This window comes from Protomyctophum parallelum (assembly GCF_964188405.1).
Source record: "Protomyctophum parallelum genome assembly, chromosome: 2".
In the NCBI taxonomy this organism is placed as follows: Eukaryota; Metazoa; Chordata; class Actinopteri; order Myctophiformes; family Myctophidae; genus Protomyctophum; species Protomyctophum parallelum.
The window spans coordinates 23498397-23521330 of record NC_139699.1 but is presented as its reverse complement, the minus strand read 5'-3'; the positions used below and the strand labels follow the sequence as shown (position 1 = coordinate 23521330).

General features: G+C 42.1%; 1 protein-coding gene across 1 annotated transcript in view; it reads right to left on the bottom strand.

Annotated features, from left to right (window-relative positions):
• The window catches only part of LOC310853776 (tetraspanin-4-like), a gene marked incomplete at both ends in the record, with an annotated part of 71508 nt that overhangs the window by 4176 nt on the left and 44398 nt on the right, over positions 1 to 22934 (bottom strand). Inside the window, 3 exons of the mRNA XM_083758223.1 lie at positions 2963 to 3094; positions 5986 to 6087; positions 21406 to 21480. Coding sequence (XP_083614349.1) covers positions 2963 to 3094; positions 5986 to 6087; positions 21406 to 21480 — 309 coding nt within the window. The remainder of the gene's footprint in view (positions 1 to 2962; positions 3095 to 5985; positions 6088 to 21405; positions 21481 to 22934) is intronic.

Sequence of the window (22934 nt, the reverse complement as noted above, 5' to 3'; positions counted from 1 at the left end):
ACACTTTGGCACACAGACTGGGGGTTCAGTGTCTTGCTCATGGACACTTTGACACACAGACTGGGGGTTCAGTGTCTTGCTCATGGACACTTTGACACACAGAATGGGGGTTCAGTGTCTTGCTCATGGACACTTTGGCACACAGACTGGGGGTTCAGTGTCTTGCTCATGGACACTTTGACACACAGACTGGGGGTTCAGTGTCTTGCTCATGGACACTTTGGCACATAGACTAGGGGGAAACCAGCAGCTTTCTGATTATCAGACAGCCCCTACCCACTCAGCTACAGTCAGCCCACACTATTAGACTATTATTGGTTGAGTTATGAATTTAATTACTGTACTGAGGCTGTGTGTATATAAAAATGTGACCCAGAGCAAAACCATCACAAGTCCAGCCACTTTACAGGACAATGACATACCCGTGTACATTCTCAGTTCATCAAAAACTGAGAATTGTAATTGGCATTTTAATATGAATTATAATTATGTGTCATATCATGTCAGATGCAATCCTCCATTATTTTAGTGGCATTACAAACCACTGCTGTTAAATAATGTCAGCTGATGGTGTAAAGCAGTGGTTCTCAAAGTGGGGTCTGCGGACCCCCAGGGGTCCTTGAAGGGATCCCAACTAAATTAGTTCATATACAGTACAGCAGCATGAAAATCAGTTAACCCTGGCCTATGTAAGTAAGGTATAATCTTTGAGAACCACTGCTGCGTGGGGCACCATGTTGGCTAAAACTCAGAGGTGTTAGAGATGAACTCTCTGTCCTGTGGCTCTTGGTCAGAAACAGAACTGTCCATACAACGTGATTGAGTGTAAATGTCCTCTGGTCTCCCGTGTGCAGCTACCGTCTGTTTGATGAACAGAAGGACGTACTGATCCTGGTGTTTCTGGAGGACATTCCAGCCCACCATTTGTCTCCCTACTATCACCTAAATATAATGTGATACTTTGTTCTTAGTCTCGCCAGTCGCTACGTGTTGGAATAAAATATGAATATACCAAACGAACCAAAAAGGAATATGCTTCCCAGGTTATTGCTCACTATGGAACACTATGGCCGCTATATATGTACCCGCAGGGTCTCAAACACGTTCTTATCAAACTGGGTCAAACTTTCTATGTTGTATACTTTTTGACATTGGCTTTCTTGGACAAAGTGTTCTGAATCCTTGTCCCCAGTGTTGCCCTTTGTTGCAATACAGGATAAACATGGAACTGAAGACAGAACAGCACGCACGCATGCATGCACACGCACACGCACACACACACACACACACACACACACACACACACACACACACACACACTGCGCAAACCTATGTGTCCCTGGAACAACATATTTTGAGATGGGGGTCGGCGGCCAAATGCAATGGGGGTCCTTGGCATGAGAAAGTTTGAGAATCGCTGTAGCAACACATTTTTCAGAAAACTGTTAGAATTTAGATGGCATTTGTAGAATCTGTTGCGTGTGGCCATGACATCACTCACACACACACACACACACACACACACACACACACACACACACACACACACACACACACACACACACACACACACACACACACACACACACACACACACACACACACACACACACACTCAGTCATTCAATCATTGTCTGTGCCTAATCCTCTGTCTCTCCTCCCCCAGGCTGGCACACCTGCAGCAGATTCCCCTAATTGTCCTCTGCTGCAGCCCTCTGCTATAAAATCCAGCCAGCTCAAGGAGGCAGACACAGACCCAGCAACAACTCAACTTAATTTAGTTCAGTTTGGCCTGGAGATGGCCGTCAGTCATAGTTTTTGATATTAGTAGTTAGTTGGTTTTAAGTTAGGGGAGGGGGGAAATGCTTCTGTGGGGAAGTGGTTAATAAAAACCTTTAAAACTTGTCCACTGGCACTCTGTGATGTCTGTCCTTATGTTGAGGTCTCCAATTTGAGCCACTTGTTATTTTACTTTGTTTGGAGACCGCAACAGAATCGGTTACAGGTCTTCAAGGCCGACTTCACCCATTTTCTTCAAGGTCCTCACTGATGCTCATGATAAAATGGTAAAAATAAATCTACTTGGTCTGTATCTCATAGAGCTGTGCACACTTCAGAAACCCGCCTGTGTCTCATAGGAGAGCTGTGGACACTTCAGAAACCCCCCAAAACAGATAAAGAGACCCACAAGATTAGTAATAAGAGAAATGAACGCTTTGACAATATAAGTCTCTTTTTCCCCGGGCTTGTGAGACAAGCATGTGAGAGGTAAATCAATTCTACACACGGCACTTGTTACAATAATGGATTAAAGGGACAGTAGAAGTGGCGGCGGTGACATTTGTCTTGAGGACAGTTGGCAAAATGCTTCTTTACCAGCAGTGATGGACATTTTTATTTTATTTTACTTAGAGGGGAATACCAATCATTTTCAACATTGAACTATGTCATTAATATACCTTAGAGTTGCATGGAAATAATAAAATAAAGTCTACCCCTTCTCTGTGTAGCCTATAAACTGGAGGTCTAGAGGGGCCACGTGACATGAGAAAGTTGTACTCTGCAGTCCAAAGAGTACATCTTCCCTATATGTCAATGATCACATGACCCTAAGTTCTGGACCAGTGGTTCTCAAAGTGGGGTCCAGGGAACCCTAGGGGTCCTTGAGGGAGTTCCAGGTTGTCCCCAGCTAAATGATAGATATTAGGATTAACCAAATGGACGCTTATGGGTCTGTAACTCAGAGTGTACTGGAACCAAATGGACCCGTCAAGGTCCCTTTGGTTCCATTTGTACACTCTCAGAGTTAAATTAACAGTGATTTTACAACATAAATAGCTGTTACTAGTAAACTTTTCCCTCTGAAATGTAGTGAAAAATGGACACTTAAGTTAAGTAAAAGTAACGTAACATTGTACTTAATTAAGTAACACTAGTGCAGTAAATGTAAAGTGTTTCTTACCGCTGTCCACCATGTTCCTGGGTTGTCCAGACCACAGTTGTCACTGTACTCCAGGCAGCAGGAGTCTGGCACACGTGTGGCGTTGTACACCTCGAACCAGTCTGTGTGGTTGGTCACTCCGCAGCAACGGAACTACAGGACATACGTAAACAAACACTGTGGTTGGTCACCCCACAGCAACGGATCTACAGGACATACGTAAACAAACACTGTGGTTGGTCACCCCACAGCAACGGAACTACAGGACATGAACACAAGGACGGGTATTTTTACAATGGGTTTTTTATAGGAAGGGGGCAGGGCAGTTAATGAATATCAAATATCTGAATACTGAATCAAGCAACTTAAAAACTGTTCGGTGTGTTCACTAAAGCCTGAGTAGTTGATGAAATAACCCAAATAAAATTTGAAAGTGAAATATTCCTTTAATCAGTATTCAGTAGCCTACTATAGAAAACCCTTTTTGTAACCCTTTGAAACTTAAGGCAACTGGTTTATGCTCAGCATTAAAGACACAAGTAAGACATTTTAATGTAAACAGGCTCTTTTTGTGAGCTTTCCTTTTCTATGTGTCTCAATTAAAAGCAGAGACAGTTAATTTACTTTGAAGTCCCAAGGTCTGCGGGGTTGGATATAAATAATGAATATGCCGGTTATAACTGGATCAGAACGCCTACTATAGCGGACGTTCTATAATACAGAACCAGGATCCTCGTGATAAATCTACATGGGATTGTTGAGGGGCGCTAGTCACTACTATGTCCAGATTTGAGGGTTTGTGTAAACACAAACATTGTCCTAACACAACCATTGAATGCCATTGACAACGAATGGTCAGTTTTAGTGTTTGTGGAAACACAAACATTGAATGCCATTGACAACGAATGGCCAGTTTTGAGTGTTTGTGCAAACACAACCATTGAATGCCATTCACAATGAATCGGCAGTTTTTTTTGTTATTATGTTTGATTGGTGGTGATAAATATATATGGAGCTGATGCTATCATATCTTGCTTAGCAGGTAGAGGTTATAGGAGGAGCGCCTATTATGTTGCCTGGTACTGGTTGTTGCTTCTGTCCCCTGCAGGTGCTGAGCGTTGTGTCCCTAATGAGGAGGGCCTGGCTTGGAGCCTGATTAGCCCCTGGATTGGTCCTGTTACCCTAACCCCTTAGATAGCATTTCTGTTGACTTAGATAGCATTTGACACAGACTTATAGCATGTTATGTAGACAGGACTATAATTGTATTGTATATAGTCATAGCACGCCATAGTACATATGTATAGCATAGTAGTAAATATGTATAGTTTATATGTATAGTGTATGTATAGTTTCATTATATAGATATTCCACTGTTACTTTCTTAGCTTACGCATGTTTCATGATAAATGCTTTTATGTGATGTATTCCCATGCTTTTGTTCTTGCTTAAATGTAAGTCGCTCTGGATTAAGAGCGTCTGCTAAATGCCTAAATTGTAAATTGTAAAATTGGCAGCTCAGGCCTCGCTACCTGTATTATAAAGCTCAGTCTCTGCTTGGGCTTCGGGGTGGGAACACTGCTGCGTGTGGCCTTCCCTCCAGCTCCTGCTTATGTGTTTCCTTCTGCTTGCCTTTAAGTTCACTCCCTTCGGGAAGGAGTGTTGTAAGTCATTCCATTCATTCTGGGCTCACAGAGCCATTCTGCTGTACCATTTCGTTATGCACTAAAGCCACTTTGTAACTTATTTTGACTGAGTATTAAAGCAGATACTCTTTTATGAGCCGTGTTGCTCTTTCATACCTGTTAACGGGCAGCAAAACCCCTAGACTTTAGAACAGTTCGTAACACTTTTATGCAAATAACAATGAGAAATAAAGCAGCGAATTATTCTTATCTGATCTTGAGCAGAATACACTAGTTTAGAAGTAAACACAACAAATGTTAACGTTGCTGTGGCATTGTTAGTTGAGTCAGTCGGTGTGCAGCCTAGCTAACCCTGAATGATCTCTCCTGAAAAGCTCCTCCACTACCTGCTGAGTGTGTAGAGAGATGAGAGAGAGAGAGATGTATACACATCTCACATCATGTCCCTTTTCATAACAAAAAATGTTGTTTTTCTCAGCATCATTTGTATGCGTATACTGTAGAGTGTAGACCACTAGTTTTCAACCTTTTTTCATATCAAGTACCATTATTTATTCTGAATTTGAGTCACAGGCCACCATTTGATGATATTTAGCCTCTCAGACCCAAAACTTATTTTACTTTGTTTTTCACTTCTGTTATTATGAGTGTTCTTCAGTACTGTAGTACCACCTGGTATGGATGTTTGTCTGCAGCCCTAAAGTCACAACTGCTGCAACAACTGAACATTTGTTCAAAGATTGTTGGACAACAACTTCAGAAACTTTATACATCCACATATGATAACAGCATCCTAAGGTTAGCAAGGAATATCACCTCTAATACTAAGCATGTGTTGTATGGAGAATATAGGTTGCTACCTTAGGAAGGAGATATGGTGTACCAGCATACAATAAGGTCAGACTAAAGAGGTCCTTTGTCTACCAGTCGACCTTGAGGCTTAATCAGGAGATGTAGTAGCCACAGGATAATCTAAGCGGTGGATATTGCTCATGTCTTTATGTATGTAAATTGTCTTGTTATTTGTGTTTTGTATATGTGTTTCTGCATACTTGGCTGCTGTGTCGCAAGACAAATTTCAGTGTGAACTGACAATAAAGTACTATATCATATCATATCTATATCATATCATATCATATCATATCACTTTGTTGTTGCTGGATAAGATTTTGTCACAATTCCAGGTATATAACATAACAGGCAAGCGTTGATCAAAATAACAATTATCCTACATTCTCTAATTGTGCGGACTAAGTAAAATAAGCGTGAAATGAAACCAAATTGACCCTTGTAGGGGACCACCTGGAATCTGCTCAAGGACCACTGGTGGTCCCCGGACCACTGGTTGAAAACCACTGGTATACTGTAAGTGTTGTGGTTCTTCAACAGGAATCTTACGTCGGTCTGGACGATCATCCAGGCGTTGGTCAGTCCCACGTTGCCCTCTGAGCCAAACAGCTGCAGACCCCGTTTCAGATCCCTCTGAGCATAGTAGTCCATCTGAGAAAACACACACAATACGTTTCAGATCCCTCTGAGCACACACACACTACTACCCATGGTCCAGCACCAGTGAGGAACTGGATGTGCGCAATCCTCCTATTTTCAAATAAATAACGGACCTTGATATGAAAAAGGTTGAAAACCAAAGCCGGATCCACCGCTGTGTATTTGAACCCCCAGCATTGGTTGTCGGAGTGGCGTTACCACTGCGCCACTTGAGCGCCATTTTTGAACATTTATATTGTTCATTTCTAATGTCATGCCCAAAACAGGGACGCCAGGTTGAAAGTGGTTTAAGTGTGTCTGTGGGTTTTATAAATACTTAACCAATGACAATATTAACAGCTTAGTGACTAAAATAATAACAACATTGGATCGATTGGAACAAAGGTTATTTTACCCTCTGAAAAGTAATGTTTCTGCATGGACATACGTACCACGTTTTCCCGGTCGACAGCACCGGTACACAAGGCTATATATATCTCCCGTAATAATCGAATGTTTAGAACAGTCCTGCAAAAGTGATGGAGTAAAGTTTTACTCCAGTCCTAGAAAAGAAAGTCATTCCAAACTTAAGTGCACTCATTAATAACAAGGAGAGAATGGTGCGAAGGCAGTAAGGCTGACGGCTATACTTTTTAGCCTTGTATTGATGTTATCCCCGGGACTTGAGTCACCCTTTAACTACACCCAGGCCAGTCAAAGACGGCCTATCAATTATTTATATGGAGGGATACAAGAGTAAAGCTGAGCGGAGACAGACACAGACGATGAATGGACGGAGTATCGATCGCACAGAGAGATAAAGTACAGAATGTCACCAGGAATGTAAGTAAACAGCATATCAAGAGAGGACAGAGAATACTCAAAAATAAATGAAGGGCATGCTAAATGTGGTTTATATATGTATTACAGTTGAAGGCCCGTGGTACTTCTCTTCTGCCGACTTCTAATAATGGCTTAGGACATATTTTGTAGTGTTTTAATGTGTTGATGTTTTTACGTTTTTTTTTGTTTTTTGTTTTTTTTACCACTTTCAATCCGGTGTGCTCATTTGGAGCATTTCATTATAGGCAAAAAATCTATCTAGAAAGTACCTGTTTAGAGCTTATTCCACCCCTCTCTATACAGCTCCACTGTGGGTGAAGTATAAGAAGGAGAGCGCAAGCTGCAAGTAGCCTATAATAACTGTCTTCGAATTATGTTAAAGAAACCCAGGAGCACTAGAGCCAGTGGGCTTTTCTGTTCGCTGGGTCTCACTACCTTCATGGCTCTATTGAGGAACCTGACTTTCAAATTCATGAGCAGGCTGGATATCGCTCACTGAATGGACTCATTGGACAGATGACAGACCCAGGCCGTAGTTCTGTCAGGTACACTTCTACGATCAGAGGACACTGGCATGAGTGCCTCTCCTAGAGTAGTAACCTGTGGGGCTGGGTAAATGTACTGTATTTTTGAGTGGTGCAACCGGTCCACTCCTATACAACCAGCAATGTCCGTGTTCACCTATGTGTATGTATGTATTAATTAAACAAGATTTCCTTTTTTTAATGCAAGAATAAAGGCTTCCATCTATTATAGCATGCTAACTTTCCAGGAATAGAAGGCCTGCAATTTCTATTAGCTTTGATTCCCCATTGATGATGTCACTGGTAGGCGGGTTTCTGAAATGTCGACAGGCCTCCTCTGAGACACAGATGGGGGCGGACAAAAATGTTACCGTTACTAATTAAAGTACGTCCAATTTTCAATATTTCATACTTCTACTCCACTACATCTCAGAGGCAAATATTGTAGGCCTACTTGTACTTTTACTCCACTACAAAGTCTACAATTATTTGAACACTTTTAGTTAGCCTACTACTAGCCTGGGGTCCACCTACTGTATGCTTCTGGCAGCTCCCGGCGGGAGAATCTAGATGCAGCTGCGCGACATGAGACTAATTTGTGTGTGTGTGTGTGTGTGTGTGTGTGTGTGTGTGTGTGTGTGTGTGTGTGTGTGTGTGTGTGTGTGTGTGTGTGTGTGTGTGTGTGTGTGCGTCAATTTAACCAAGGTGCAGACGATCAGACATCAGCAGAGAGAGAGAGAGAGTGAGCGACGTTTGCGCTACTCTATGCCGAATTGAAGTGGACTCGGTCCCAGACTTTATTTTCTCCCTGGGTTTCCGAGGCTAGCCTACTACTGACTTTGTAGATTTGGATTATTATTACAAAACATGCACTTTATTCTTGTACTTTGGCTATTTTCAAAAGATTGATTGATTGATTGATGTGAAATGGGACATTAATGTTCACATTGCGTACTGCTACTGTTACTTCTGTACCAACTACTCAAGTAAATAAAGCTAATTCTGAATGCCAGACTTTTACCTGTAACACAGTATTTAGTATTTACACATGGATACTATTACTGGAGTAAAAATGAGAAGACAGAAAGCGTAGCCACACCTCATTGCACTTCACACAACATGAAGGTGCATTAGTATGTCCATAGTGTCTATGGCAAAGACAGTCTTATCCGTGGCAAATTTTAGATTTTATTTTTAACTGAAAAAAGGAGAGGTCGCACAGCTCGTAGTCACGATGCAAGTTTTTATTTCCAACGTTTCGGCAAACAATGTTGCCTTCTTCAGGGAATGATGATTTTATGATTATTTTATTGATGATTTTATTTTTACACACCATTATTTTGATCATAAACCCCAATTACTGAATGTCAAATCTCCAGGTTTTATGAGTCCAACTAGTCCACAGAAACTGCCCTGCTGGCAGTCACAGAAGCACTACATGCTGCCCAAGCTGCTTCCCACTCTGCAGTACTGATTCTCCTAGACCTATCGGCAGCATTTGACACAGTGAACCACCAGCTGCTCCTAGACACCCTAGCGGATCTAGGCATCGGTGGAACGGCACTAAAGTGGTTCTCCTCCTACCTCACCGACCGGACCTACCAGGTTTCCTGGAAAGGTCTGTTATCATCCCCCCGAACCCTCCAAACTGGGGTCCCATAGTGATCTGTACTTGGTCCCCTCCTTTTCTCACTGTACACTAAATCCCTTGGCACTATCATCTCTGCTCACAATATATCCTATCACTTCTACGCCGATGACACACAACTGTTTCTATCCTTCCCCCCCTCTGCCACTCAGGTGGAAGAGCGCATCACTGCATGCCTGGCTGACATCTCACAGTGGATGTCCTCCAATCACCTCAAGCTGAACCCAGACAAGACTGAGCTTCTCTTCTTCCCAGCTAAGTCCTGCCCTATGCGGGAGCTAACTATCTCCGTATACAACGCCCTGGTAACGTCTGTCCCAACAGCCAGGAATCTCGGTGTTGTCCTGGACAGTCAGCTCTCGTTCAAAGCTCACATCACAGCTGTCACTCGATCCTGTAGGTTCACACTCTATAACATACGACGAATTAGACCGTTCCTCACCCAGGAATCAGCCCAGCTCCTAATCCAGACAACAGTCTTGTCAAAACTCGACTATTGTAACTCCCTCCTTACTGGCCTACCAGCATGTGCACTTAAGCCTCTCCAGCTGATCCAAAATGCCGCAGCTCGCTTGGTCTTCAACCAGCCAAAATTCTCACATGTCTCCCCCCTGCTCCGCTCCCTCCACTGGCTCCCGGTCGCTGCCCACACAGAATACAAAACTCTGATGCTGGCATTCAAAGCAACCAAAGGTATGGCTCCCCCATATCTTGCAAGTATGATTGAACCCTACAAACCCTCCCGCGCACTCAGATCAGCCAACGCAGGGAAGCTGGAAGTACCCTCACTAAAAACACCGGGACAACGCTCCACACATCCCAAACTCTTCTCCCTTCTGGCTCCAAAACTGTGGAATGCACTTCCCATTGCAGTCAGAACTGCAGCATCACTCCCAATCTTCCGCCGTAGTCTGAAAACCCACCTTTTCAGACTCCATCATGGCCCATAGCACTTACCCTACCCCCTTAGATAGCATTTCTGTAGACTTAGATAGCATTTGATACAGACTTATAGCATGTTATGTAGACAGCACTATAATTGCATTGTATATAGTCATAGCACGCCATAGTACATATGTATAGCATAGTAGTATATATAGAGTTTATATGTATAGTCTCATAATATATATATTCCACTGTTACTTTCTTAGCTTACGCATGTTTCATGATAAATGCTTTTTTGTGATGTATTCCCATGCTTTTTGTTCTTGCTTAATGTAAGTCGCTCTGGATTAAGAGCGTCTGCTAAATGCCTAAATTGTAAATTGTAAATTGTACTAATGGTTCTCTAACCTTTAGGACTCCCATAAGAGTGTACAACATTTTCAGAGATAGCAAAACGCGTTTGAGATGGTTAGATTGCTTTTTCATCTTGTACGTCGACTTAGTAGGGCATTCATTTACGGGGAGAATTCTTGGTTGTTGAAAAATGGAGATACAAGGTTTCTGCCTGACAACGACGGTAATAAAACGTGATCGAATCTGAAGTGGAGTGGTGAGACAATTCTCCCCGTGGCCCAAAGCCAATTAAGTGTTCATCTCCCTGATTTATTTTCCAATTGTTAAAAAACCATCCATCGATCCTGTTCCACAGATTACATCCATCCAGTTCTAGCCTCACTGCCAGTTCACTCAGTCTCATGCACAGATCTATTCCATTGCATATACATCACATCATACAGCCCAAGTTTAAAAGAAGAATCCAAAAACGAAGTGAATACTTAATAAATTTAAGAAAACAAGGTCAGGGGTAAATGTAAGCTTTGGTGAGTAAGTCACCCAAAGTAAAATCACTTGGGTCAAAGTGTATAGCTCACCTCATATGTCATACTTATAAAAACATACACAAATTTAAAGTATAAAGACCTTTTACCTAGTACAAAGAAACAAAACAGCTAGAAAACTCCTTCCCTATAGTTCTAAGTATACGTTTAGAATAATACTAGGTCATTATGTAATCATTATTTTTCACCATGTAGCTGGGCAGCTTGGTAAAAGCCTGATCATAATGCAACGTTGTTTCGAGGAAGCAATCTGATCAGCTAACTAACCTATGGGGACAGTATTCACCTGTGTTAATGTACTCAATGATACAAACAACAGTTTGACAAAAACATAATTTTCAGGTGAATTAATTATCGGTACAAAAAGGACAATCCTGGACAGACTCTATAGTCCTACACTCACACTAACACTTAAAACCATTTCCACCGTCCAGGTTTCATTAGAGCACCAACTGACTGTAATTAATAACCATAATTATAACTCAGCGTGAGCGTTTCGCACTTTACAGTTGCATTACAAGGGGCTCTAATATAAAAGGGAACACGAGTAGTGAGATAAGATTCAACATCATAATAATTACGCCCTTAGTCCTTATGTTACCTAAAGAAAGGGACTCATAACATCTTCATTTTTTTGTCTTTGTTACTATACAGTCTGTTATGTTTGTAGTTACCTGCAGCTGCACTGTCTGCAGCCCTGGGTAAATTACCACTTGAAGTAGCAATAAAAAACACAAGGACAGAAGGCGCTGCAAGGCACACATACTGTATGTGTTGTACACGCATGCAGGTTCAACTGTACGCTTCATAAATCACTTTTTAATATTACACTGCAGACTACTCTATAGTGTCTCTCTCTCTCTCTCTCTCTCTCTCTCTCTCTCTCTCTGTCGTTGCCTTGTATAGTAATTTGGATCCATTAGTATATGAACCTCAGACCTCACACAGACCTTATGTATCATTGTCCCCATCTGGCAGAAACCTTGTCTTTTTTTTTCTTTTCGTATAATCGCTGCCTAGTGTTGCACACAAAGGTATCTGAAAATATTCTGGCTACCTTTGAATCACTTTGAAAGTGGAAGTGTGTCTTTAGTGTGGGTTTTATAAATACTGTAGTATTTAACCAAGACAAAATATTAACGAGCTTGTGACTGACTGGCTGGCATCCTATAATTACTTGCGCAAGTAGAGCGCGCAAGTAATAGTTTCGCCCGGGACTCGTATGCACCGTCCCAGCCAACCCGCCACTTTTGATGCGTATGCACCGTCCCAGCAAATTGTGCCTGATTTGCTGGGACTAGATTACATGGTGTGTATATGTATAACTAGCTCTCAATGATGACGTAAGAAATATGTGGATTAAAGGACCCAATGCCAGAGTGTAATTGGTTTTCGATGGTGACGTAATGACGATATGTTTTAGTGTTGGGAGGATTAAAGGTAATGCTCCTGTGTATACTGTATGTAATCTGGCACCACTGCCGTATCAGGCACAAGCTGGGACGGTGCATACACATCAAAAGTGACAGTTTAAAGTACTTGTGCGCTCTGCTTGCGCACTAGTTGGCCATTTATGGCCTACTAGTGTGCAACAAGCAAGTATGCACTCGACAGAGTGCAGTTCTAGTTTGTACAGAGTTTCAATGCACAGATCATCATCAATTTCTGTTTAGACTGATTTGCACTACACTGTCTCTATGCCAGGGCTTGACATTAAGGCTTGTCTGGTTTAGACTATACACATGCAGTGCAAACTGCGTGTGTACTACTAACCCATAATTAATTCCCAAGATTGGAGTAAGATATTGTCTTCTAGAGTTTCATATCCATTTGAAAGTTCTGGCAGAAAACATGTGTTAAGTAAAATATTGCCACTTTTCCACATGGAAAAGCTGGACTGGGAGCAGTCGATGTTTGTGTGTATGGGGCACACAATTGACAGCTGTGTTGCGATTGGTGTGGGGTAATTGATCACACCACCTATTTTGTGCTTCCTAAAGGAAGTTTTGATGTGTTCAGTCCTGCACCCATTCCAGGCCCCTCGCCAGAGAGAATGTCATCTGTGTATAGCTTTGCTATAACTTTCAAATGAATATGAAACTAGTCACCAAAACTACTGTGAGTGCACATGCAGTGCTACAAGTCAGGTCAGTCTGCTAACCGTGCGTGGATAGGACCGTCTATTGCTGTGTATTTGGAAAATATGAGAATATTCATGTTATATTCAAACCTGTATTCAACTAAACCAACGTACAGTTAGTTGATTTAAAATGTATTTGTCTGTGCTCTTGTTCTGGACAAGTGACTTGTGTGCCCGGACAAGCAAAAGGGAAATGTACTTGTCCGAATGACAAGTGCCTCAAAAAGTGAATGTGAAGCCATGTATGCATTTGATGCATTAAAGCGCTAGCTTGGAGTGTGTCCTTCAGCTTTGAAGCGTCTGTGTTCCCAAAATAGACTGAAATGGTCAACTCTGTCCTCTTGGGTCAGAGATCTCTGTAGAGATCTGAGAGAGATCTCGTTGGTAACACTCCATTGTCTGACTGATGAAATGACGAGTGCTTCTACTTTGTCAAGTCTTATCAGTAGTGATTGTTCTCGTTGACTGAGGCCAATTAAGGCGTCCGGTGGTTAAAGGTATATTCAGTGATTTCACTTAATTCAAATTCTTCACTTCTTTTTTTGTTTTGTTGTGATAATCCTCCCTACTATAGAGTGTGCTGACCATATAAGGAGTTCCTCCCTGTTCCCAGTTAACACCTGGGGTAAAAAAACATTAGCTTACGTTTTTGGCTAGGTGGCCCAGCCTTCATCCAACAGTATAGAGAGGGGCCTTCTGCCAATCATGATCGAGTGGGGGCGGGCCTTGGTGTGTGTGCTGTTGGCCTGTTGCGTGTGTCCCTGTCCCCCCCCCACTGTAGTGCGTGCATGTGCACATGTGCACATCTTGTTCCAAATCACCCAAATCACTGAATGCTCCTTTAATAGATCAAACCTATTCTTCAGTTGCAGGCTGATGTTTCTGATTATGAATTGGATGAGTTGAGTGGGCTATTTCAGCGAGGTGGGGGGGGGGGGGGCTTCACGTAAGTGCTTATATTGTGCCTCTTCAATGTCCCCGGTGAAAACATTGGTGGAAGTGCTTGAGTATCACTTGTGTTTTGTTTACTGTCTGCATATCTATGAGGAGAGGCTTTGAGGACGCAGGGGTAAAATATGCCTTCAGTCACAGTTTCCACTCGCTCCATAAATCTCTATTCATTTCAGCTCATCCATTTTGGATGCTTTCCTCTGTAAACAGGGAGACAGACCCATGAGGCGCGGGCATAGCTGAGGTGTGTATAGTTGAGATGCATGGCTCGTCACCACAGGAGAACACAGTACAGTCGTTCTCACATGGCCTTTGAGCAACCAAATGTCGGATTAGTTTGAAGGTCTTTTGTCCATCTACTTTTTCGTTGTTTAATATGCCAATTCCTCCGATAGGTTCGGTGTTTGTTGTGCCCATGTTATTTGTGTGTTATTGTTTTGAGTTGTTTTACAGCACTGCAGTGCAGCACTTATACTGTACACAGACAGGCAGGCAGGCAGCCTTGTGGTAATCATACTGTCGTAGTTGTATGTATAGTGTCCCTGAGAGCTACATACTTAAATGGGTTAACAGCTCCCATCTGAGGCCTCCTCATCATGACCAGATCTGCACAATCACAGAAATCTCTCTCTCTCTCTCTCTCTCTCTCTCTCTCTCTCTCTCTCTCTCTCTCTTAATATTGTTCCGCAGTCGCTTTGCAAATCAACTAATAAACAAGTCATAGCAAAAGGCAGGAACGCCATAGCCTCATCCCTTTTCTCTAAACCAAACACATAATTACTGCACCCTTTTCAACAAGGTGTTTCTTGTATACAGGCCAGGGGCAGGGCCAAATTCCATTAAAGAGTTAATTTAGTGCCAATATTATTCACACATGTTTAAATGTAATTTACACGTGTTTCAGAAGTTGTGCGTGTTTTGTGCACCACCAAATCCAATTCACACGTATTTTACACATCGTAAAATTACAATTACAATTACGGGGCATATGTGTGCCTATGATGTGTGTGTGTGCTAGCAGTAGCCACACCACCAGGCCCCGCCAACTTTGTTCAACTCAACTGTCATTGAATCTGTATGTGTTTATACTTTTATTTTACAGACGGCATGGGTGGGGGTCCGTGTGCTCCCCTTGCCTCTGGGCCCCCACGCAGTCGCGTTGTCTGCATCGCGCTAGTAACGCCCCTGTTGTACATGCTGGCCTAGCTAGGCCAATAGAGGTTATGCGCATGAATAAAGTGAATGGCAGATCGAGTGACAAATCGAGTGGCAAAGTGAGTGACAAAGTTAATGTAATGCTGTTTAAAGTCATTTAATGCATTCAAATAGGACTTTCCTGTTTGGATGTATGGGCTATGAAGGCCAGAACGTAGGTTTTTACCACTCACAGGGCCGTAGCTGACCATTTGGTTGCCCTACTCGTAGGATATTTGTGCTGCCCAACTCTCGACGAGAGCGCTGCTATTCCTCATGCAGATTGGCTAATTTCACTGTTTGTGAGGACGCACACACACAGTCGCTCGTTATTATGCGGCGGAACATTGTTATTTTGAGGGTCGGCTTGGCACTTTTTGTCACATTTTGTTGCCCCCCTCGGTGTGTTGCCCTACTCTCAGTAAATAGTGTAATATTGTAAAATATAAAAAACGTAATACTGAATATGAAATGTATTATATGAATTGAGTGAATTGATTTCACAAATGAGACCCAGCTGTGATCTGTCACTTAGCTAGCCTATATGTCTTCTCTGTGAGACATACCCTAGTTTGAAAAGCTGAGGAAGGCCTGCCGAAATGCGTTCGTTTCTCTAGATGGACTGCTCATGCTGCTTGTGATCCTGCTTGTATCCTTTTTTTCAGAGGCATGGGGAGCTCTGCTGCCCTATATACCACCCACAGACAAATGGTGGAAAAGATTAATGGAACCATCCAGAGGTAAGTTGCATACTGTCAAATTGGCAGATACACTCTCACCTACACAACATGACTGGTGTAGACTACATTAAATGCATCAGTGTCTGCTATTATGTTATGTAATGTGGACATTTTCAGGTCTCTGACAGCGCCCCACACAGTGGGACAAATGCCTGCCGGCAACTATGTTCGCCCTGAGGCCGAAAAAACACCTGATCACACAGTCTAGTGACTCTAGTCCATACTACCTCATGCTTGGTAGGGAGGCCAGGTATCCCTCAGAGGCCCTTTTGTGAACTATGACGTAAGTCAGTGGCTCCATTTGCTGGGGGGCAGTAAAATGGTAGCATAGCACCAACTCAGTTTAACCCCCTTTATACATTGAAAATGGACAATCTACAGTCTCACAACGCATTGTTGTGAAATGGTGTGAGCTTTGTAGGTGAGACCAGCAGAAGTGGAGGGACTCATGATGCAGGAGGAGGTCTTTGAGGGGCTTGAAAAGCAACCTGGCGTATATGAGACTGGCACGGCAATGTCCAAAAGCAACAGGACAAGGTCAGGAAGAGGAAGCTGGAGCAGGGCTGGGATGATAACTTCACAGTTGGGGATGTTGTTCTAAAAAACAACATCAGAAAGCAGCAGGACGGGAGGGAAAATGACCCCAGAGATGTTGGGTCCATATACACCGTCACTGAAATAAAGGGGAAAGTGGTGACCTTGGTTGGGAACAAACATCAGAAGCTTATAGAGCGCCAAAGTCCTGACTTTACTCGCTCATCCCCTGGTTCTGCCTGGTTCACGGAAGTAATTTCTCTATGGAGAATAACATGGGGTCATCTTAAAATCGTTTCATATAAGCATTGTGGTCCAAAAATATACAAGCTGTCTCTGCGTTATTGTCAGGGAGGTGTCTCTGTATCGTTTGCGACAGTCAGTCACTCATAATATGAGCGAAAATGTAACACATTCAGTAACAATAGCGTTTTCTCTCAGTCAAAATCATATCCATATGAGTGAAACGGCCGGGATGTTTATTTTTCAAACACAGTTATTATATGAGGCGATCTAAAATCCCCCTATGGGGATTATAATGCAAATAAAAAGTACATGAACCCGGCACAGCCTTCATTCAGCCCCCCTGGGCCTCCTCCTCCCCTCCACCACCCACCATCCTCAGGCCCCTCCACTGACCCCACACCTGCCAGATCAGGAGAGGACCATAGTGATGGTAAATCCCATTCAATAATGTGACATCAAGAATAATAATGCCATGTACTGTACAATTTTGAATGACTGAAATGTTCTGAATTTCCTAGTTCTCCATGCTATATGGAGCGGATCGAAAAGTGGCCAAATCCTTTGTGCCAAAGAGGAATAATACATGGTCGAATCCTTACTTAATTTGGATCTACTGGTGTGTGTGTGTGTGTGTGTGTGTGTGTGTGTGTGTGTGTGTGTGTGTGTGTGTGTGTGTGTGTGTGTGTGCGCGTGTGTGCGTGTGCGTGCGTGCGTGCGTGCGTGCGTGCGTGCGTGCGTGCGTTCGTGCGTGCAACTATATTTACAACTAATATAAGTATTAACATATCTACTGAAGCTGATGTATCCAAAAGAACACCACTGTGTTTTTGTGGACCCACTATAGCAGCTACACCCAATCAAGTGAAACAGTGTGAAAATGCAACCAGGCAAGTAAATCCAAGACTTATTGTGCTTCAATGTAAATATGTTTAATGGTTGCTGATATGCCAGTAACAAACGGTTTAGTTTATTCTTCAGAGCCTACATGCGAAGCGATCACACATCCTGTTTGGGTGTTTGTATGCAAAGTAAGATTATATAGCCTAGATTAGAAGAATATATCCTAGTAACCATGTAATACATTCTAAAAGAACACAGCTACCACTAATCTGTATTTTACGATTGCTGACCAGCTGCTATTGGGAACTGGGGTGGAGCAGCTGGACATCAATGTGATGATGAAAGCCAACATTGGCATGACTTTATTGGAGGACTTTGGTAGGCTTCAAGCAAACACATTTTACAAAAAAAAACATTTGACTGCACTTAACTGAAAAATATCTTTTCATAGACCTGACAAATCTCTGCTGGTTTTATGGGGAGGTCCGCACTGGGAAGGCAGGAATTAAGGTCAGCAGCTGTAGATGAGTATTTATGAAACCTTTAAAGTTCTTAACACATTGGAGAGCACATTCTTGAACTAAATAAATGAATAACAATGTATTAATCTTCTTTCAGATTGAATGCTCATCTTGGGCATTGTGGTTCCACTGGGTGTGTGTAGTAAGGCTGTCCCAGAACATTAGGGGTTTGAATGTTCGCTCGTTAGGGTTGGCACTCGAATCTTAATTAAATAATAATAATTATTATTATTATTTTACTCAAATATGCGATATGCATAATAAGAGTACTATGTTCATGTTGTGTTTACAATAATTTGAAAGTCCTGCATGACAGCAGAAGAGACACAGAACACAGTCACACACACACACACACACACACACACACACACACACACACACACACACACACACACACACACACACACACACACACACACACACACACACACACACACACACACACACACACACACACACTCAATGCGCTTCTGAGAGTAGCCTACACAGTTGGAACAAATTAATGAAGCTGCCTGCCAGAAAGCTTATACAGAGACATTGGGGAGCATTTTTCGTCTGACAAAAAACATGGACAGTCGTACAGGTACTCACACACACACTGTGTAGGCATGAAGCCTAACACAAGTGAGGAGTGTGCCCAGCCTAATGCACAACAAGCATCTCCACTCCTGTCTGTTCTGGACCAGAATTTTATTTTTTATTTAATTATTTTTGTTTACAAAGACTGCTCAGTCCTCATGCATTGAAGCATGAGCTCAGTTCGGGGCTCTCCCCAGGTTAGCAGGGGGAGAGTAGCGCCCCAGGAATACAACTTCCAGGAATACAATTTAAGCAATTAGCACTGTGTGTAAAATGTGTTACAAAATCATAGGATAAAAAATAAAAATAAATAAAAATATGACCTATCTTGTTGCTCTATGGTCTTAGTCTGGATGACCATGCATGCTTCTGCAAAGGTTACAATTTAATTTAGATGGCATGGTATTTAGATACTAGTTTAATTATTGACGCGGTATCTACGTATATAGTTTCAATGTACAGATTATTTCTTATCCTAGTTTATTGAGGCAACATTTGCCTCGTCTTCTAAATGCCTAAATTATAAATTCAACCCTACCAAAGTCAATTTGTATTTCTACACTGCCAATCAATGTCACCTGCTCCATCAACATGGACAGGAAAGGTTACAAACCGATACACAGGAGAACTGTGACCACTGTCCTGAGGTGATCAGGATCAATCTGACATCACAGTGTGTGCCCTTTTGTGGCTGTTATGTAGAACAGACTATAAAGGCAAACATTTTACTCTTGTGTACTGTGTATGGGATGTGTTAAATAAAATATCTTTGAATCATGTGGTTGCCTGATTTACTAGGCCTCTGTTTTTACTCTTTTTTTAAATGGTATCCCCTTCAGGGTGTCATGTTGTACAAACTATCTGAGAGTTTTTAGGCCTGTCCTGGATATTTACTTGACTGTTAACTGTTATGTTGTGCAACGGTTGCAACTGCATCTTATATAAACATACAATTTCCAGGTTAATACATCAACATTAATTAAATTATTGTTAGCACATTTCAAATTGACTCAATTGCAATAATGATGTCTGTGTGTGGGTTAATGTGGGTTACTCTAACCTATCATGTGTTCTATATTTACTACTTCCATGTAGCCTGGAACATAATGACTGTAAGGTGAATTTAGATGATGGTGAGATATGTTAGAAACAAATCTCTATTAAACAGCCGTGTTGGAAATCAGTGTGGTGAATGAGGTCTTAATTTAATCTAGTGACCATGTCTGTTTAGTGTTTTAATGGCTGGTTTTATACTCTGTGATTTGATTATGGTTACAAAATGTCGTGGATAGAATGGCGCATCGGAGTACGCTCCAGGCTTATCCTGAGAACGGGAGGAGACTTTCGAATCCTGTCAGAAACAAACTTTATTTATTTATTTATTCATTCATTCATTCATCAATGCGTTTATTTTGACGGATTACATGGGCAGCGCTGCATGGTTAATGTATGTGACAATGACGAATAGCTGCATTTATAAAACGTATGTATTGTTGGAGACAGTGACAGTAAGGGGTTGTCTTCCTGTTTCTCAACAACACGCTAAGATAAACATCATTGCTCAATAAATGTTGAACAATATAATTGCAGACCACTGTTGTTGAGGCTTGTATTTTTGAGCGGCTATGCACAGCTTTGTATGTATATCTGTCCGTATGAGCACAGAATGCACTCAGCTGATTGGCTGAGCACGGATCGTGCTGTATGGATGATGTATGATGATAAGAGCTCCCCTCACTTCACTAGAGTGTGATTTCTATTTTATCTGAGGCAAATGTGCTATGTGTAGCTATTGTATGGCTTGATTAGGTATAACTGCTCTAGGCCAGGACTGGACAAGAACAATGTCCACAGCTGTCCCTGTGCTGGCCAATGAGTGGGCCAAGGGGCTTAATTCAATTATGTGGGCCATAACTGAGCCAGACTATGGTGCATACCAGGATTCAGGATAAATATCGTAGATGTGGGGTTATTTATGTGTGGACGAGTGCCTCTAGTGGCTGAGAAGGGGTCCCACACCTGACTAGCAGGACATCGTATTTTAATAATATTCTAGACTAAAGTTTACAAACTTATCTCAGGGGTAAAACGAGGGGATAATTTGGGTAAGTATGTTTAGGGGTGATTTTATTGCATGGGGAACGTGAGCATATTTGGCTGTATTTTATTGGAACCCGTGTTTATATGTCATTTTGAGGGAATGTGTTGGTGACATTGGGTGTGTGGGACGCTACTGCGCATGTGCAAGCTGGACTTAGTCAGCGGGGAGATGTTTGAGTACAAGCGGTTTAATTGTTAATGTTTGTGACGTTAATTCCATTATCATTTCTTGCGTGCTGTTCAGGTTTACAGTCAATGTGTTTATGTTATATTAATAGTGTGATTTGTTTTCTTTTGGTGTGTTACAGTAAATTACCTGCCTGCCTGCAGCAACGTGTTGGTTTTACTTGAGGCTAATGCTAGCGCCTCAACTCACAGGTCGGCCAGAACTGTAGTTAAGTATAGAGAGAGTGTGTGTGTGTGGTTGGGTGTGAAAGAGTTTTGGTCAAATAAATTAGTTTCTCAAGTATTATTCCAATGTGTGTGAGGCTGAGTAGTTATCATTGCCAGAACTACCAGGGCAAACTTTCCCTTTCGGAGGAATTACAATCCGAACAGTAGATATGCTGATGATGTACGATGGTTCACACCTGGATTCAGGTTAAAGCTATGCTATGCTGATGATGTACGATGGTTCATAACTAGGATTCAGGATAAACATCATAAAGCGAAGCAGGGTGTCTTACCTGGTCTTGATAAATGAAGAACAGCATGATGGACAGAATCTCCAAGAATAAGATGAGCAGGAGCAAGATGAAGAACTGTTGACAGACAAAGGAACAGCACATACATTTATTCGTTTTTTCTCCCCCATCAGCACAGATATTATTTTTAATATTATTGTTAAAGTCAGTTTAATGTCAAATCATTGCTGTTGTGCTGTCAGGTGACAACCTTATATTTTTGACACAGAATTATGGTCATGATGGTTCAAGACTTTATTTTCTGAAATCTCTATGGGAAAAATGAATGGTGTCTCTATCATTGGCACCACAAAATGGCCACCACTGCTATGCCCTACATATCATCATTATAAATAAATATATACAATTTAATAGTGACAATTGCAGATCTACGGACTCTTGTATGAAAAACAGATATGTGTAACAGCTAGCCCTGAAGCATCTGGCAAGGCAGGCATATTTCCCTGGCATTATTAACGAGACAAAGAAAAATGCCAGAGTCCTATTTTCTCTCGGCTTGTACTGCGATGCACTTTTTTCTGGTCTGCCAAAGAAAACTGACAGATTACAACTTGTCCAAAATGAGGCAGCCAGCGTTTTAACTAAAACTAAGAGGAGAGAACATGTTATTGGTGATAAGTTATCACCTAAAACTAGAGTATGTATGAGCCGTTAGCCTAATTAGGTCCAATGGCAGAGCCTGACCAGAGCCTTTTCTGGTGGTTCTGGACAACCGTGTATCCGACTGAACCCGTGTGTTGTGATTATCTCAAATAATTGCAATTAGTCAATTAAATAATAATTGTGACAGGCCTAGTCCTCACATGTCATGTATAGAAATGTGCGTGCAGCATGAATTTGTGTCCCGAGAGGGACACAAACGATGGATCACACAATAATGATTGCATGCAACTGTATGTACAGTATTTCTGGCAGCTAGCAGCAGAGAGGAGGTGGGAGGAGGAGATTAGGAGGTAGAACTAAATTATGCTCCCAGAGGGCGACAGGTTAGAGCCGGTGATTTACACCATTACACCTCTCAATTTATTAGCAGTCATATTTTACTGGACTCTCTATGGCTTGTTAGATGAGTTGCTTGATAGGCCTACACAGTACACACACCCAGCTGCATCCAGCCGAGTGCTTACAACACTTACCATGCTCATTCATCAGACAAAAGAAAACACAGGGCAGTGCCAGTGACTAACACGACAGAGAGGTTATGTCTACCTTATTATGTCCAAATCTTCAAATTCAAATTAATTCAAAAGTATCAGATCGATTGGCTACCAATCGGAACTCAGTAGGCTATAGCTCTCCGTAGAGTGAACTCAGTATAGCTCTGAGATGAGGTCCGTAGAGTGAACTCAGTATAGCTCTGAGATGAGGTACGTAGAGTGAACTCAGTATAGCTCTGAGATGAGGTACGTAGAGTGAACTCAGTATCGCTCTGAGATGAGGTACGTAGAGTGAACTCAGTATAGCTCTGAGATGAGGTCCGTAGAGTGAACTCAGTATAGCTCTGAGATGAG